The sequence below is a fragment of the Camelina sativa genome, chromosome 11, assembly GCF_030686135.1.
Source record: "Camelina sativa cultivar CO46 ecotype springtype chromosome 11, ASM3068613v1".
Classification (NCBI taxonomy): Eukaryota; Viridiplantae; Streptophyta; class Magnoliopsida; order Brassicales; family Brassicaceae; genus Camelina; species Camelina sativa.
In genome coordinates, this window is record NC_141890.1 from 10,851,097 (window position 1) to 10,869,350 (window position 18,254).

General features: G+C 36.4%; 4 protein-coding genes and 1 pseudogene across 5 annotated transcripts; 4 read left to right on the top strand and 1 right to left on the bottom strand.

Annotated features, from left to right (window-relative positions):
* Window positions 1–984: 984 nt before the first annotated feature.
* LOC104722952 (uncharacterized) lies at window positions 985–2,397 on the bottom strand. The gene is made up of 3 exons (XM_010441218.2): window positions 2,167–2,397; window positions 1,530–1,691; window positions 985–1,240 (listed from the first exon to the last, which is right to left on the bottom strand). The coding sequence occupies exons 1-3, from the start codon at window positions 2,299–2,301 to the stop codon at window positions 1,193–1,195; spliced, it is 345 nt and encodes a 114-aa protein (XP_010439520.2). The 5' UTR covers window positions 2,302–2,397; the 3' UTR covers window positions 985–1,192.
* Window positions 2,374–9,394, top strand: LOC104727878 (DNA damage-binding protein 1b). Its single transcript, XM_087474075.1, has 19 exons — window positions 2,374–2,697; window positions 3,107–3,155; window positions 3,385–3,444; window positions 3,534–3,625; window positions 4,032–4,083; window positions 4,229–4,291; window positions 4,419–4,468; window positions 4,704–4,779; window positions 5,085–5,294; window positions 5,401–5,507; window positions 5,579–5,687; window positions 5,873–6,073; window positions 6,161–6,376; window positions 6,724–6,834; window positions 7,023–7,298; window positions 7,396–7,670; window positions 7,758–8,106; window positions 8,196–8,480; window positions 8,604–9,394. Exons 1-19 carry the CDS (start codon window positions 2,594–2,596, stop codon window positions 9,183–9,185), a joined length of 3,267 nt encoding a protein of 1,088 aa, XP_087330201.1. The 5' UTR covers window positions 2,374–2,593; the 3' UTR covers window positions 9,186–9,394.
* Window positions 9,395–9,405: 11 nt separating this feature from the next.
* LOC104722953 (adrenodoxin-like protein 2, mitochondrial) lies at window positions 9,406–11,576 on the top strand. 2 transcript variants are annotated; one of them, XM_019231702.2, is made up of 9 exons: window positions 9,406–9,674; window positions 9,777–9,872; window positions 9,946–10,013; window positions 10,234–10,383; window positions 10,481–10,596; window positions 10,724–10,830; window positions 10,990–11,039; window positions 11,129–11,211; window positions 11,310–11,576. In XM_019231702.2, the coding sequence occupies exons 2-9, from the start codon at window positions 9,815–9,817 to the stop codon at window positions 11,422–11,424; spliced, it is 747 nt and encodes a 248-aa protein (XP_019087247.1). In that variant the 5' UTR covers window positions 9,406–9,674; window positions 9,777–9,814; the 3' UTR covers window positions 11,425–11,576. The 2 variants fall into 2 exon arrangements, with proteins under 2 accessions (XP_019087247.1, XP_010439521.1); XM_010441219.3 differs by lacking the exon at window positions 10,234–10,383 and having other exon boundaries at window positions 9,500–9,674.
* An 846-nt stretch (window positions 11,577–12,422) lies between these two features.
* On the top strand, window positions 12,423–13,628 carry LOC104731441 (dof zinc finger protein DOF4.5-like). The gene has a single exon (XM_087474076.1). The coding sequence runs from the start codon at window positions 12,618–12,620 to the stop codon at window positions 13,398–13,400; it is 783 nt and encodes a 260-aa protein (XP_087330202.1). The 5' UTR covers window positions 12,423–12,617; the 3' UTR covers window positions 13,401–13,628.
* A 2,664-nt stretch (window positions 13,629–16,292) lies between these two features.
* Window positions 16,293–18,000, top strand: LOC104727880 (protein DETOXIFICATION 51 pseudogene; annotated as a pseudogene).
* The last annotated feature ends 254 nt before the right edge of the window (window positions 18,001–18,254 follow it).

Below are 18,254 nucleotides of genomic sequence, written 5' to 3' on the forward strand. Positions count from 1 at the left end.
AAACAAATCTCAACTAAATTATCTACAATCCTTACAATCAAACACAATCATTTCCTTATTTGATAATATTAATTTCCTAAAATATATTTATCTAATTTAAATCAATATACTATATTAAAATATAATTTTCCTTTCATTTTTATTTAATCTTATATTTAATTATTTTAATTACTATTTAATACATAAAATTAATAAAATTTTAGATTTTTTCAGCATATAATGTAATTTGAATTTTTATAAACGGATATATATTAAAAATTGTCTTAGGATATTTATAACCAAACAAGTATATCCACATATACAGCTCAAATTACATTTTTGGAGTACAATAGGATGCACTCACTTTTTGTCAACTTCGGGTCGGGTTTTTAACTAAAATTATAACCGATTCAATTATCCGGATCCTCCTATAATTTTTATTTTTTTTAACAAAGATCACATCCCTATAATATAACAACTAATTCAAGATAAATACATCTTAGAAAATATCTAATTCGCGTTTAATAAACGATTATATATTTGGTAAGATTTTATTAGCTTTAAATGTACACTATTAATTCAATAATATCAATTGAGAATCATAATAAGAATATGCCAGATCATTCATTCCTAAATCATAACTAACAAATCGTAAAATGTATATTCTCAACTTGCGAATCAAGAGTTTTTACAAAACTCTACCTACAACCATTAACAGTATATATATCAACAAAATAATAGACCCGTAGATAAAACCTAGTCTTTTTCATTAAATTGCCTAATTGCTAAATTGGAAAGTATGGTTGTAGCAGAATTATTCTTTATGTTTCCATTTTTACTTCTTTCTTTATTTTTTGGTTTATACGACAATAAACACACCGTGGTTGTATCAAATGCATTCACATTCGCATTCAAATCACTAATCAGTATTATCATATGAATAGACCAGACAACATATGCATTACAAAGTTTAGAAGAAAGGAAAAAAAAAAAAAACCCAAAGGATTCATTGGAACTTTATAACATCAATCATCTGCAGCTTTCGACATTGTCTGTGACTAAGCAAATTATTTGGCAAAACGCAATAAACAGCTTCAAGAAAAAGACCAGTGTAAACCTTAGTCTGCTACTGCATATGGCAGCCACTGATACATAGAGAAACCAAAAAGCATAAAATAGGAACAGGAAAAAAAGAAGAAGAAGAAGAAGCTGCTTATTCCTTTTTGCCGATTCCATTTGACATGTTGTAGATCCCTGTCCCCTGTATCAGCCAAATACATGTTTTCCATAGTTAGATGATGAACATGGCTGATTAAGAAAGCTGAGGCAACAATATTAATAACAAAAAAAATAGAAAACCATGTAAACTAAAGCATATGGGATTTGGCAGAACCAATCTAGTGGACGTAGCAAGTTCTAGAGCCATTAGAAAGTAGAAACAGCACATTCCAATAGTAAAATTAGGAAAAGATTCAAAGGCAAACATGCAAGGAATATATCTATAGTTGTGAAAACCAGGCAAGGAGATGCACATAAGAAGGAAAACTTACAATCATGTAGAGAGAGCTAGCAGCCAAGGCAAGAGGAATAGCAACGGAGGTGATCTTGTCCATTGGTCCTTTCAAGTAAGTGTGCCTGTGGATGCTCTGGAACAATCTCTGCTTCTCAAGAAGCTTCTCTCGTGGCCTAAATGGAGTTTCAGTCAACATGTTCTGCAAGTCAATAACAACCACACAAAAAAACCATCAACGCCATGACATAAATAACGATTTTACATAGAAGAAAGACCAAACTGCTAAAACAAAAGGATTTGACCATTTGATAATAACTAATATTCAAATCAAGATACGAAAATTGTGCTTGTCGACATCATTATGTTCAAAAAATGTTATATGCCCTTCATCAAAAAAAGGGGCCATGGCTGGATCTGAGTGTGTGTAAACAGTCGAATTGGAGAGTTTACAACACCGCGGAGATATAAAAAATCAACGAAATTAGAAAAATTTTGAAGGTTAAATCGAATTAGAGATTACACATCGCAGAGAGGTCAAATCAACGAAATTAGAGACGGACACAAACCTTATCAAAAAAAAAAAAAACGAATAAATGTTACGATTAGAAACGAAACACACCGATTGCTACGAAATCAAAATCGATCTAACAGGAAATAAATCCTCAGAAGCTTACCTGAGAGAAGTTAAAATCTGAGGAGATGAGGTGATTTTGATGGAGATAGCAGGCGCAGATCGATGACGAATGAAGCAGCAACAAGAAATGGTGTTGTTGAAGTCTTCTTCTTAGGGTTGGGTTTAAACGTGTCATCAGCTGGGCCGGGCCCAAATTGACCCGAGAATCAAACTATGTAATAATTTCAGTTATATACCAAACCGGATCGTACCGTCCGTCTAATTTCGATTTTGTGTTTTGAACCGGCTGTTCTTCTTAAGGCGTATCTTTCTTCTCCGCCTCCTCTCTCTTTGCATCGTCGTGTCGTGTCTCTCTCTTGCTTTTTTCGTTTGAATCCCAGAAGAGAGAACCCAGAAGCTTCTTATAAAAAAGAAGCGGGAAATTTCTCAAGCAAAGCGTAAACCCTAGCTTCTGGGCGAAGAAGAAGATGAGCGTGTGGAATTACGTCGTTACGGCTCAAAAGCCGACCTGTATCACTCACTCTTGCGTCGGAAACTTCACCAGTCCTCAAGAACTCAATCTCATTGTTGCGTATGGAAGTTTTCTCTCTCTTCTCCCTTTTTTGTTTTCTTTCTTTGTTTTGTGTGTGCAAGATGTTAATTTGGGGGTTTAGGGTTTTTAATAGGAAGTTTGTTTTTTTAACGGTTCGAGTTCTGTGATTTTTACTCTCATTGCCCTATACTTTGAGAGCTGAATATTGGGTTTGTATAATCTCGTCCGGGTTCTTTGATATGATGGTTTGTTCATCAGCTGATCTACACAGTGATGGCTCTGGACTTGATTTCATTGTTTAAGAATGGGAATTTACTTAATTCTGGGGAATTGAAATTGTGTATATGGTTTGGGAAACTATCTGATTTTCTCTTTACCATCTGTTATCTTCTTCTAGAGATGGTTCGTTTGCTGGTTAGTTGATCACTGTGTTAAACCTTTCTTTCAGGAAATCCACTCGGATCGAGATCCATCTGCTTAGTCCACAGGGGCTTCAGGTACTCCATTCACTGTTCTTCTAATGATTTTGTTTTTTTTTGTTTTTTTTTTTGGCTTTCTTCGCCTCAGTGCTGTTAAAGATAAGTTCATTTCACTTTTGAAATATTGAGTTCCTTGGATTTGGAGTGGATATGTGAAAAGCTATTGTTACTTATATAGTATTCTTATTCCGGAAAAATAGAGCTCCCCATGTGGATTGGATATGTTGAGTGATTTAGACTTTTGCAGACTATACTGGATGTTCCTCTATATGGTAGGATCGCAACTATGGAATTGTTCCGTCCCCATGTGAGCATAATTTTCTTATTGCATACTTTTCTCAGTCTGAGGTAATATGTAATTGTCAATGTTAATTGATAGTACTTCATCTTTTGCAGGGTGAAGCACAAGATTTTTTGTTCATTGCAACTGAGAGATATAAATTCTGTGTTCTTCAATGGGATTATGAGTCATCTGAGCTAATTACAAGGTATAGTTTGCCAAAAGATATCAACTTTTCATGCTATCAGATGACGTTTAACCAACCGGATGTGTTATATGTCTTTCGATATGCTCCTGTAATGTTATTATATTTGAATTTAGTGTTAGAAAGGGACCACAGTTTAGTAACGATGTGCATAGTATAGCATGTGATCAGGTTGTGTCTTTTGGATAATAGTTCACCACGTGTCTTATCTGTTCAGAATGTGTTCTAGAATCCCAGTTACTTTGGGGTCATTTATCTATCTGTACTTTGTAGTATATCCAAGTCCTGCAAAAAACTTTTCTCTGGTGCTAACATAGTTGTTGCTTACTGTTAGTTAAGTTATTCAATATATCAACTGACTGTTATTCCCTTTACCGCTGAATTTGAATATCGTTTGAACATTTTATAGGGCAATGGGGGATGTTTCTGATCGGATAGGCCGACCGACAGACAATGGTCAGGTATTGAGTCCACTAGTACTGCACTGTATCTTTCATAGTGGCTAGATTTTGATTTTCCTTCTTCAGTTGTATTTGTGCTATAATTTAATGGTTATGTTATGTGGTATGTTTGAAGCTGAGTTCCCACTTGACACTGGTTTTGCAGATTGGTATAATTGATCCTGATTGCAGAGTAATTGGTCTCCATCTGTATGACGGCTTGTTCAAGGTATGGTTTTGTCTTTTAGAATAAATTGGAACTTATGCTATGCTAATTTACTGCCCATATCATATTACTGAACTTCCATTGATCATTGTCTAATTCTATAACTTGGGTTCCTCACTTCCTCGGTTAGGTTATTCCGTTTGACAATAAAGGACAGCTCAAGGAAGCTTTTAACATAAGGTACTGTTTTTCAGTTAACATGCTGCAACTTGGAGACTATCAAGCTTATTTTTTGCTCTGTTTTTTGTTGGTTAGTTGTATACACTGTGTGTGCTCTAGTGCACCGTTGTTTCAATGCATCAGCTTCTGTTAAAAACTCTCAATTGACTAGGTCGATATCTTGGTTTCTTGCAGATGTGGTTATTTTAACGAACACAAAAATGAATGTAATATTGACCATGTTGCTTAATTTCAGGCTGGAGGAGTTGCAGGTCCTAGATATCAAGTTTTTGTATGGATGCGTGAAGCCTACAATTGCAGTACTTTATCAGGTTAGCATACATATTTAAATTGCTATGGAAATTATATTTGGTAATTATATATATAGATATATATGTTTCTTCCATGTATGAACCTAGTTCTGTAAGCAATATTGTTCAAAGGAGTCCTATTTTTTTCTTTATATCTGCTCTGTTGGTAAGCTGGTGGAAATTGAGATTAGCTCTGCTGTATAATACAGCCTGTATTCTTTTATACGAATTTTATCTTTTCACTTAATTTGGTTAACTTTGCTAATGCAATGTGATGCACTCAATGATTTTTGTTGGGTGACTCTAATTAATACTTGGGATTTCAGGACAACAAAGATGCTCGTCATCTCAAAACATATGAAATTTCTCTTAAAGATAAGGAATTTGTTGAAGGGCCATGGTCACAGAACAATCTCGACAATGGTGCTGACTTATTAATCCCTGTACCTTCACCTCTGTGTGGCGTCCTTATCATTGGAGAAGAAACCATTGTCTATTGTAGTGCCAATGCATTCAAAGCAATACCAATACGACCTGTAAGTTTTTTTTGGCATTGTCATATGGTCCTATAATTGCATAACCTTTCAGTAAGTACCCCTTTGATTTTTAAGTTTGGCACGTGACTTCAATTTGTATCTACAGTCCATCACAAAAGCATATGGAAGAGTTGATCTTGATGGTTCTAGGTATCTCCTTGGTGACCATGCTGGACTGATTCACCTGCTTGTTATAACCCACGAGAAAGAAAAGTGAGTTGATATTACAAAGCTCCGTTGGAATAAGTGATAATGTGGATATTCTGACTTTTATTTATCTCAAGGGTCACTGGCCTCAAAATTGAGCTTTTGGGTGAAACATCTATAGCATCTTCCATTTCGTATCTTGACAATGCTGTTGTCTTTGTCGGTTCAAGTTATGGAGATTCACAGGTACGTTAAAATTGAATATTAATGAGGTCTTTGAAACTTAATGTTTTGAAGAATGTAAACTTATATAGTTCTTTGGTTACCACTATCCTAGATATTTGTGTATCAATTGTTATTTTCTTTTAATAATAGTATAAATACAAGCTTTAGCATCCAAACATTTTCATTTTTTATATTTCTTATTGCAGCTTATTAAGCTAAACATGCAACCGGATGCAAAAGGTTCATATGTAGAAATTTTAGAAAAGTATGTCAACTTGGGGCCTATTGTCGACTTTTGTGTAGTTGATCTTGAGAGACAAGGGCAAGGTCAGGTTGTAACATGCTCTGGAGCATATAAGGATGGTTCTCTTCGCATAGTCCGCAATGGGATAGGAATAAATGAACAGGTTTGATGTATATTAGGAATTTCATTTTGCCTGTCATGTAAGCAATATTCTCATCTGATGTTATAATAAAACTCTGCTGTATAACAGGCGTCCGTGGAACTTCAAGGCATCAAAGGAATGTGGTCGTTGAAATCGTCAATTGATGAAGCATTTGATACATTCCTTGTAGTTAGTTTTATCAGCGAAACTCGTATATTAGCCATGAATATAGAGGATGAACTGGAAGAAACAGAGATTGAGGGTTTCTCGTCTCAAGTGCAGACTTTATTTTGTCATGATGCTGTCTACAACCAACTTGTACAGGTATGTTTGCCAGAGCTCATTCATTGGTTTCTATGCATTTTCTTGTAGTATGATGTCACAAGGCCTGGAAAATTTCGTCGAAATCTATTTTATAGGTGACAAGTCTATTCCAGATTAATAACTCAGTCTGTTTTCTCTGGGTTTCCCTGTACTATTGTTTTTATTGATTTTTAGGGTTAATCAGTTTTCTTTTTAGGTCTTTTAATCTTTCAAAGCAAATCAAATGTAGGAGTGCTTGTGAATTTCATCGTTGTTGTGTTTCTTTGGACATAGTTTCCTGTCTGCGATATTGTTCTATCTTATCCTTTTCCCTAGCACGCACTAACTACTATTTTTTTCTTAATCAGGTTACCTCAAATTCTGTCAGATTAGTCAGTTCTACAACTAGAGAATTGCGAAATAAATGGGATGCACCAGCTGGATTCGCTGTTAATGTTGCAACTGCAAATGCGAGCCAGGTTTGGCTTTCTTTTTTAAGGGTTTCTGTAGTATATTTTCTAGCTGCTATATCTAAAACTTAGCCCAGATAGACGAATTCTAGGAGTTTCTGATGATTCAGTGATTTTATTTTGTTCTCAAACTTGTAACTTCAGTATATTTCTCCTTTCTAGACATGCAATGTGATTTGAAATGATATACTTGTTAGGTTCTTTTGGCCACTGGAGGTGGGCATTTGGTCTACCTAGAAATTGGGGACGGGACATTGACGGAAGTTAAACATGTCCTGTTGGAGTACGAGGTTTCTTGTCTTGACATAAACCCCATTGGCGATAATCCTAATCACAGTCAGCTAGCTGCAGTCGGGATGTGGACAGATATAAGTGTGAGGATTTTTGTGCTGCCAGACTTGACTCTTGTTACTAAGGAGCAACTAGGAGGGGAGATAATTCCCCGATCTGTTCTTCTTTGTTCATTTGAAGGGGTATGATTTTCTTCAGATTTTTGTGGAAGGGCCATCTTTCTTGTTAATGCAGCCTTTCCTTGCCATATAAATAACAGTGGTATTTCATTTGTTACAGATATCTTACTTGCTCTGTGCTCTTGGAGATGGTCATCTCTTAAGTTTTCAGTTGGATACGAGTAGTGGGAAATTAAGAGATCGAAAAAAAGTATCACTGGGGACTCAGCCTATAACTTTGCGTACTTTTTCATCTAAAAGTGCAACACATGTGTTTGCTGCATCAGATAGACCAGCTGTTATATATAGCAACAACAAGAAGCTGTTATACAGCAACGTGAATCTAAAAGAAGTTAGTCATATGTGTCCCTTCAACTCTGCTGCTTTTCCAGACAGGTAAACTTATTTCATTCCTCTGTTATTGCCCTTTGGGATCGAAGTACATTGTGGTGAATTCTGGTTCTGCTTCTCTTCTATGGGCAGTCTAGCAATTGCCAGGGAAGGCGAACTTACAATTGGCACCATCGATGCCATTCAGAAACTTCACATACGCACTATTCCCATTGGAGAGCATGCTCGTCGTATCTGCCATCAGGAACAAACACGAACATTTGCTATCTGCTGTTTGAGAAACCAACCAAGTGCGGAAGAATCTGAAATGCATTTTGTCCGTCTGCTGGATGCCCAAAGTTTTGAGTTCTTGTCAACTTACCCTTTGGATGCCGTTGAATATGGTTGCTCCATATTGAGCTGCTCGTTTACAGACGACAAAAATGTCTATTATTGCGTTGGTACGGCATATGTTTTGCCTGAGGAAAATGAACCAACTAAGGTATCATTTCATTGAGACACGCTACTCTTTATTTTGTGTGTGTCAAAACATTTTTTCTTTTCTAATTTCATGTTGTTTTGTGAATGTAGGGAAGGATACTTGTCTTTATAGTTGAAGAAGGGAGATTGCAGCTTATCACAGAGAAGGAAACCAAGGGAGCTGTTTATTCTCTCAATGCCTTCAATGGAAAACTTCTTGCTGCTATTAATCAAAAAATTCAGTTGTACAAGTGGATGCTGCGGGATGATGGCACTCGCGAGCTGCAGTCTGAATGTGGACATCACGGTCACATACTAGCTCTCTACGTACAGACCCGTGGAGACTTCATCGTCGTTGGTGACCTCATGAAATCAATCTCTTTATTAATTTACAAGGTAAAACGTTTTGACACAAAAATTGGTTTCCATCGTCTTGTGAATACATGTCAAATGTTAGATTGTTGTGTTCATAAGAACTGACCGGGACTCTTGAATATTTGTTGTGTTTGTTTTTTAAAGCACGAGGAAGGTGCAATCGAGGAAAGAGCTCGTGATTATAATGCAAACTGGATGTCGGCAGTTGAGATACTCGATGATGATATCTACCTTGGTGCTGATAATTGCTTCAACCTATTCACAGTAAAGAAGAACAATGAAGGTGCGACGGATGAAGAAAGGGCTCGTATGGAGGTGGTAGGCGAGTATCACATTGGGGAATTTGTGAACCGATTCCGCCATGGGTCGCTTGTAATGAGGCTGCCTGATTCAGAGATTGGTCAGATACAGACTGTCATATTTGGCACAGTGAGTGGGATGATAGGAGTGCTAGCTTCTCTGCCTCAAGAACAGTATGCGTTTCTAGAGAAACTGCAGACGAGTCTGAGGAAAGTGATAAAAGGAGTTGGTGGTCTAAGCCACGAGCAGTGGAGATCATTCAACAACGAGAAAAGAACAGCGGAAGCGAAGAGTTACTTGGATGGAGATCTCATTGAATCCTTCTTGGATCTGAGCAGGGGTAAGATGGAGGAGGTCTCTAAAGGTATGGATGTTCAAGTGGAAGAGTTGTGCAAGAGAGTTGAGGAACTCACTAGGCTTCACTGAGCAAACCCCATATCTTTCTCCCTCCCTTTCTCTCTTCGGTTTATTTTCTCGACAATCTCGAGTGGTTTCATTTTTGTTTTGGTGCTTCAAACGATGATTAAACATAAATTGCTTTTTTTTTTTGCGTTTTTGATAAAAAGAATTGTATAATCATTGCAGTGTTGTGGATTATTATTATCATATTAATAAGAGTTCCATTGTGTTGGAAATTTCAAGTTTTGTACTTGCCTGAAAAATACAATTTGTACATGGGGATCGGTTTAATCCGGTCTGATACGGGTTTGAAAATTTATCGGAAAATCAAAGAATAAACCGGAAGGGTTTAGTTTAGAATTCTGGTGGAAGAGAGAAAGAAATGAGCTGTGAGATTTTGCGACGGAGGAGATTTGTCTTTGTGCGACGTAGTACGAACCCTAAATCCTCTTTTAGCTCTGCCCTCCATCTTCAAGCTCTCCGAAAAATCTCAGCTTTCGTCGAATCTTTCTCAAAGTAATCACCTTTTTCTTTTCTACAGTGGATTGGTCTTATCGTTCTTCGAATCAGTTTCCAGATGTTTAGGTTCTCTTGGCGTTTTTTGTTTTTGGCACCCAGTTAGGTGAAGTTTTGAATTGCGTAGCGGCTCCAAAATCATGCTGTTCAATAGGCTATCAAGATTAGGTTCTAGCATTGTTAAAGAGCTTCCAAGAGGTAAATTTTGCAATTTTTTTTGCTTTTGGTGGTCTGGTGGAAGCAGAGCTCATCTATTATACTTTTTGGGCAGAGAGGCATTTCTCAATGCGTGGAATGAGGATTCTACAAAGGTCTTATGGCCAATATCTGCAATCTTCGGTTAGTCTGAGAGCTTTCGTCTCTGTTGTGAAAAATTGTTTGTTGCCATTGGTCTAGGTTGAGCATTTTTCATCTGAATCTTGTTCTGTTCATTTATTGGACATTGGCACTTCCCATTTTGCTTTCAAGCTTTAAGATATGTTCTGTGATTTCTTAATTGGTTTTCTCTGAGTGAATTGTGGATAAAAAGCTTGTTGATACTGAGTTTGGTTTTTGTTAGGAATCTGAACACCACCCTTGTCAGTATCATGAAATGGTTAAGCCATTTATAGGATATGTGATGCTTAATGATAACATAAGTTCAGCAATCAATAGAGAGAGAGAGAGAAATAACGATTTGGCTTTGGCTCAAACTAATTTGGTGACTTGTGTAAGTTAATTAGCTATGAAGCTTGGTTTTTTGGGTGAGTGGCATGTTCTCTTAACTTGATTTAGTATGTGATGCTCTTTTTTTTTCTTCTCGACAGCCAATGCCACAAAGGCAAACTAGGAGTTTCCATGAAGCATTTTTCTCGAGTAATCATCATATGTTTTCTGCATCATATAGCACAGCCTCTGAAAAAGGTGGCGAAGAAACAGAAAAGTAAGTTCGTATTTATCTCAGAACCACATTCAACTCTTGTACAACAACAAATGTAGACACGGTCATTTATGCACAAGTATTGTTTGCCTGAATGTAATGATATACATGCAATTCATGTTCTTTTCAGGATAAACGTTATCTTTGTTGATAAAGATGGAGAGGAAATACATGTTAAGGTCCCCATTGGAATGAACATCCTTGAAGCTGCTCATGAAAATGATATTGAACTCGAAGGCACCATCTTCTTCTATTTCTTTAATTTCTTCTTTTTTTTTTTTTGTTTTTTTTTTTGTCCGATGATGCTTTTTTGCTTAAACCAAGATAGATAGTAACTAATGTCTCAGATTGGTCCTTTCATTGGAAATTTACGGGTTGCTTTTTCTAAATTTTCAGGGGCGTGTGAAGGTTCTCTAGCATGTTCGACGTGCCATGTCATTGTTATGGTAAAACCATCTCTCCCTTACTATCACACATCTACATAGATGATTATGAATTGTATTTTACCAATTAGTTGAAACTGTAATTGTGATAGGACACCGAATACTACAACAAACTCGAAGAACCAACAGATGAAGAGAATGATATGCTAGATCTTGCTTTTGGGTTAACAGAAACGTGAGTTCTCTCTCTCTCTCTCTTACGTTTTGGATGGTTTCAATCGGGGTTCAATGCAAGCAAATATTGACAAATGTTCCATTGAAAATGTTTTATAGGTCGCGATTGGGATGTCAAGTCATTGCAAAACCAGAGCTAGATGGAGTACGCTTAGCCATTCCTTCAGCTACCAGAAATTTTGCTGTTGATGGGTTTGTTCCAAAACCTCACTAGTCACACTAAAGCCTCGGAGCTGAGGGGTTATTTTGAGTTTACACTGGTTTACTATCCGGAAAAAAAAAACTCATTACATAAAATTACCCTTAGGGAGTTATACAAATGTATTTCAGACGGTGAGATTTCAATTGCAGCATTGTCTTATTGTTTCTTGAGTTTGATTTAGATTTTTGACAAAGCTAAAGATATAGATGAACAGATCAATATACATATGATCAGAAATTCGAAAGCGCTTTGATCATGTTGAGCATTTAACCTCAACAGTTGCTTACCCACAGCAGGAACGGTCTAAAGGGCCTGTAGTCTTAAACGTTGAGTTAGTTGGGCCACTGTCGGACCGTTGAATTACCTTTAGAGCAAGCAATTAAAACAAGTAACTTAATATTTGCCTAAGCTAGTGGCGTTAAGACAAAACTTTGTTAGTAGTTCCATCTCTTCAATTTAATAGACAATATACAACTTTAACTCTTTCTATTTTCACCAATTGTGTTTAACTCAACATATATAAAGTTTCTATTAATAACTTTTATAATAAATTTGTAAATCTTTAGAACAAACTTTTACAATAATTTATTTTGATGTGCCGATAAGATCATGTGTGAACCACACTCGCTCACTCGCATTATATTTTTTCTATTAACAATTCACTATTAAACCTCTACTAAAGTTAATTATTTAGATGCTTTATCATTTAGAAAATTAGGCAATTAAGAACTCTTTCTACCATGTGTAAACTATTTTACATATTTCTCTATAAGAAAAATTTATCTAGATAGAATCGGAGGACACGCGGCGCTTACACTCTATCTCTTATAGTAAATGTATGCAATCTATGTTGGATTTGCCTTAAATTGTCATTACACTCTCAATAGATTTTGTATATGTTTATATGACTGAATCATTTAATTATAGATATCTTGATTTTCTATTTTTCATATACAAACAAGAGTTAGAAATTAATAAATCCTTAGTTTTGACTAAGCTTAGGCTAAGGTTTATGGTGTGTAGTTAGATCTTCAGATTTTATTAATACACAATCTTTGACACGTTGCGCTCTCAATCTCACTTTCTTAAACTCTCAACCCCTATCTCTTCTTATATAAGAAGGGACACCCTCCCAACACCAAAGATCATAGCAACAACAAAGTCTTATAGTCTAAACCCAAAAAATAAAGAGCTTCTTAAGAGAAATGGATAACTTGATTGTTTTCGCAGATGAAGACAACCAACAACTGAATGGAGTGAAGCCCCCACCGCGAGCATGTGCAAGGTGTAGCTCCAACAACACCAAGTTCTGCTACTTCAACAACTATCGCATGTCCCAGCCACGCTACTTCTGCAAGAACTGTCGTAGATATTGGACTCATGGTGGGGCTTTAAGGAACGTACCAATTGGTGGAGGCTACCGTAAAGCCAAGCAGGCTAGGATAGATAAGTCTCTTGTTTCTCGTATGGTTTCTTCTGACATCCAACATGTTACTCCTGACATCCAACAGGTTAATCATCAACCTTTCTCGTATGTTCAAGAAAACAATGAGTTTATTGGATCTTTTGGTGCTTCTTCTTCTTTTGTTGCTGCTGCTACTGTTGGAAACCATTTTGGTTCTTTGTCTGATATTCGTAGTGGTATGGTACCAAATGTACCTCCTTCATCTCAAAGTTTCCAACCAAATCATCGCCTGGATTTCCAAGATGGATCATTTGAACATGATTATTACAATGTTGTATCCAGTACTAATCCTTTCGTAAACCAATCAATTGGTGGTGGTTATGTTGATAATTACAACGGTTATGGCATGGAGCAATACAAGTGGAACCAGAGCTTCAACAACACTCTGACCATGAATCATAACGCCAGCACTAGTGGAAGCAGAGGATCTGACATGACCATGATGAACAACGACAACAAAAACAAGATCAGATACAACAGTGTGATTAAGCATCCTTGTCATCTAGAGAAGCATGGTCCTTAAGAATTTTTAACCGTATTAACTGCTTTCTATTTATAATAAAATAAAAGTAAAATGTTTATCTTTTATGTTTTCTATTGGTTTTTTCTTTTCTTTTAAGTTTGAATCTTTTGTTTCTTAAAAGATTCAGAAATAAGTTGCTTCTCTGATCTTTTTTTTTTTTCCTTTGTATAATTATATTAATTATCTATTTTTTATTTTAAAGTATAATGTATAAATATCTTTTAATCACCGGTTCGTTTCATTGTTTTGCAATCTACATATATCTTTCTTGGTTATGTTATATGGTTATAATTAGGTGTCTTGAGCCAAATCACAAACTAATTTTCAGAGTATTTTAAAAACATGATGGAGCGGAAACAAATTACGTCCAACATAAATCGTTATGTAATCAATAGAGACTTAGACAATCTAAGTTAACCTCAGTCCTCATCAATGACAATTGATAATTAACTTCTTGAAAACTTAAGTAACTTCCTTTTTACCAAATTTATTTTCATATTAATCTATAAATGACTTTTTTTTAATGATTCGATTGAGATTGGGGTTCTTTTTACTAAATATTATATGTTTGACATAAATAATTATATATTTATTGCAATAATAGATAGTTAATAAAGAGAAATATGAATTAATAATTTTAAAATATACATTTATTATATTATCATTTATTTGGTCAAAATCAATTATTGATATATAAAACTAATAAGTTTAAAACAAATTCCTAAAATGTCAATTTAGTAGTTGTTAAATAATAAAGTAGATAGATAATCTAAATAAAGTGAGATTACATATCTCTTATGACCAATCAATAATGATGTAAAACTTAGAAATTAATTGAAATATATTGCCTTTAAATATAATATTTATAGTCTTATTTGGGTGAAAATAAATGACTCTCAGTTTCTTTTGTCAACAACTTAATGAATTTCTATGTTTTAAATAAAAATAATTGATTTTTGAGAAAGAAAAAAAAAAGTGACTAGTTTACTAATTTTATATATTTCTAGGTAACTATGAATTTATGGGAAGAACCATAGAAAAATATTATAAATAGGTACAAACTATTGGCAAGAAAAATATGTTATCTCAGATTTTCCTAGAGCCAAAGCTGCCACTTTCTTAAATGCTGTGTGAAACGTTGTTGAGATATGCTATAGTTGTTGAAATAACAGAACTTGATGTTATCAGAATTACAGCACAAGTATGTCACTCAATGGTGTAACTCAGACAACACCAAATTCTGTTACTACGATCACTATAGCGTATCTCACCTGCGTTTGCTCTGCAAGAATTGCCATAGATACATGACTCATAGTGGACATTTCAGGAGAAGCTAATCGTGCAAAGATAGATAAAATGTTGGTTTTCCTATTATTTTACACAATTCGCGATACATATTTGTATTTTTAAAAGTTAATTGACATTGCACTGCAATCTATAATGTATTCTTGTAAAGATAAAATTATTTAAGATAAAAATTTCAGTCTACAAAAGAATTATTTTACTTTACCCGCTAGTACTATTCGAACATACAATACTTGTAAAGATAATTAATTCTTCTTGTGTGGATTTTCGAAAGGATAACTCCCAAAAGGGAGTGAGACCCACCAAACAAGTAACAAACAAATAAAATCGTCGACACAAAGTCAATCGTACAAAAACTTATAAGTAGAACATATAGAGATTGCAGAAAAGAAACACCAAAACTCGGAGAACAAAACAAAGTACAATGAGAATTAATAACTTTATTGGGACCACCTAATTCTCATTTTTATCATTTCGATTCCCATACATAATAAATTAATATAACAAGTACAGAGCAAACTTAAATCTTTTCGAGTGTGTAAATTAAAAAACATCACTATTCACTACAATCCCAATTAAAAAGTTTTACACTACCTTTTTTTATTTCTTTGTTTCTTGACCATTTTTTTTTTAAAAATCAAGTATATCTTTTTTTGTCATAAAACACCACATCACAAAATTCATAACACAATTCTTATAGGAAGTCAAGTTGAGAGGCATGTAGGTGAAAATATATATATTGCTTCTCAAGAAAAAAAAACATTGGTTATCTTTCTATGCCTTTTGAATTTTTAGCTACATGAAAAAAATTCCATATACAGTATTATCTCTATAAGAGAAAAAAAAAACTATCAAAAATAAGAATCAAAAATTGGAGAAAGATGTCATATAAATTAATTTGTAAGAACATAAATTTAAAATTTGCTCACATATGCAGCTGAGTTTGTACTGAACAGTATTTGATCACAAGGATATAAGAGTATTTTTTTTTGTTAACTCAGAGAGTAAATCCCCAGACCTATGGAGGAGTCCGAGACTAATCTCTCTGGGGAGAAGGTATCTCACGGGTAGGGTCCCCTAGGTATGCAAATGGCCGTAAGCAATGAGCCCATACTCATGTGGCCAAAAGGATAAAGCTGAATAATTCTGCACTTGGGCAGAATCGATCCCTGACTTAGACCAACAGGGTGACTCTTCTAAGAGTATTTTTTGCACACAAAAAAGGGATATTAGAGCATCCTTTGTGTATAAAAGAATTAGGACCTATTTTATCATATATATGATTGTGGGCTCAACATAGCTTATATCTTTTTTGGTCGCCAACTAGTTTATGTTGATGACAACATTCTCCAAACCGTTTGGACCTATTGACCTTGACGGCAAAATTCTGTGTCTCCACGGCTACAACATGGCATACTACAACACTTAAACTCATATAAATGCATACACTATTTTTCTCTATATTGACAACTTTCTGGTATAGCAAATGCTATTATACTTTTTGTTTTTGAAATTACAAAGGTTGGTTGGTTCTAAATTCTATTGCATTATGATCAGATAACTAGACGTAAAGTTGTTAGTGTTTTTATAATTTACTAGCTAGGGGTCAGGGTGAATCAGATCGCTTTGAATCTATTACACAAAAAGTATTACAATAAAAATATCATATCTCTCTTTCCTTTAAATTTTCTCATTTCTTAAAACCTCACAGACTCATATCATCAGAGAGCTCTTCACCAGAGAACTCTTTCTCTTACCCCATTAAAGATCTTCTATATGCACCGTCATGTGTATCCCATCAACAACAACCACCACCGATTCAGAGATCCAAGAATCTCGAACCGGAATCTTCCTCCATCAATAGCTTCGAACCCACAAAGAGAAAATCTCCGGCATTGCGAGAACAGAGGATCTCCTCTAATGGCAGAAGCTGTAACAGAAGCTAAATCTCTCTTCACACTAGCTTTTCCGATCGCCGTCACGGCTCTAGTCCTTTACCTACGCTCAGCCGTATCAATGTTTTTCTTGGGTCGACTTGGTGACCTCGAATTAGCCGGCCCGCCGGTTCACTCGCCATCGCCTTTGCTGACATAACCGGTTACTCTGTTTTATCCGGTTTAGCCCTTGGTATGGAACCACTCTGTTCTCAAGCCTTCGGTGCTCACCGCTTCAGACTCCTTTCCCTAACCCTTCATCGAACCGTGGTTTTCCTCTTGCTTTGTTGCGTTCCGATCTCGGTTCTCTGGTTCAACGTCGGCAAAATCTCGGTTTACCTCCTTCACCAAGACCCCGACATGGCTAAATTAGCTCAGACGTATCTCATCTTCTCCCTCCCTGATCTCCTCACCAACACTCTTCTTCATCCAATCAGAATCTACCTTCGTGCTCAAGGCATCACTCACCCCCTAACCCTAGCTTCTCTCTCCGGCGCTCTTTTTCACATCCCGGTTAATCTTTTCTTAGTCTGTTACCTCCGTCTTGGTCTTACCGGCGTAGCCGTCGCCTCTCCCTCACAAACCTCTTCGTCGTAGCTTTCCTCGTTTGTTACGTCTGGGCGAGTGATCTCCACGCGCCTACATGGACTGACCCGACCCGTGAATGTTTCCGCGGGTGGGCTCCGTTGCTTCGTCTCGCGGGTCCGAGTTCCGTCTCCGTGTGCTTGGAGTGGTGGTGGTACGAGATCATGATCCTTCTCTGTGGTTTGCTGGTGAATCCAAGATCGACGGTCGCTGCTATGGGAGTTTTGAGCCAGACGACGTCGTTTCTTTAGGTTTTCTCGTCTTCTCTGAGCTTCGCTGTGTCCACTAGGGTAGGTAACGAGCTTGGAGCGAGCCGTCCCAGCACGGCCAAGCTATCGGCAACTGTGTCTATTGTTCTCGCGGCTGTTACGGGGATCACTTCAGCGGCGTTTGCTTACTCCGTTAGAAATGCGTGGGGGATGATATTCACTGGAGACGACGAGATTCTCCGGCTAACAGCGGCGGCGTTACCGATATTGGGTTTATGCGAGATTGGAAACTGGCCTCAGACGGTGGGATGCGGCGTCGTGAGAGGAACAGCTCGGCCGTCAACGGCGGCGTACGTGAACCTTGGAGCATTTTATCTGGTGGGGATGCCGGTGGCGGTTGGTCTCGCGTTTTCGGCCGGAATTGGGTTTAATGGGCTTTGGTTAGGACTACTATCGGCACAGATTAGCTGCGCAGGTCTAATGATGTACGTTGTGGGCACAACGGATTGGGATTCGGAAGCTAACAAGGCGCAGACGCTAACTTGCGGCGAGCCATTGCTTTGTTAATAGTATTAATTTTTAAAAAAATATTATAGCTGGAGCGACAGAGACTTTTCATTATTGAATTATAGAGAGGCGAAGAAAATGTCTTTAAATAGATAAGAAAAAAATGTGTAAGCGATGGGGAGGGGTGATAAAATAGGAAAGGGAGTAATTTGGAAAAAAGTGGCAAAGAAAAACTTGTGTCTCAAAGATTCAGACAGGTCTGAATTAAATGTTTCGGATCCCTATAGACTAGAGGGTGCTGCTTTGTTCAGAGA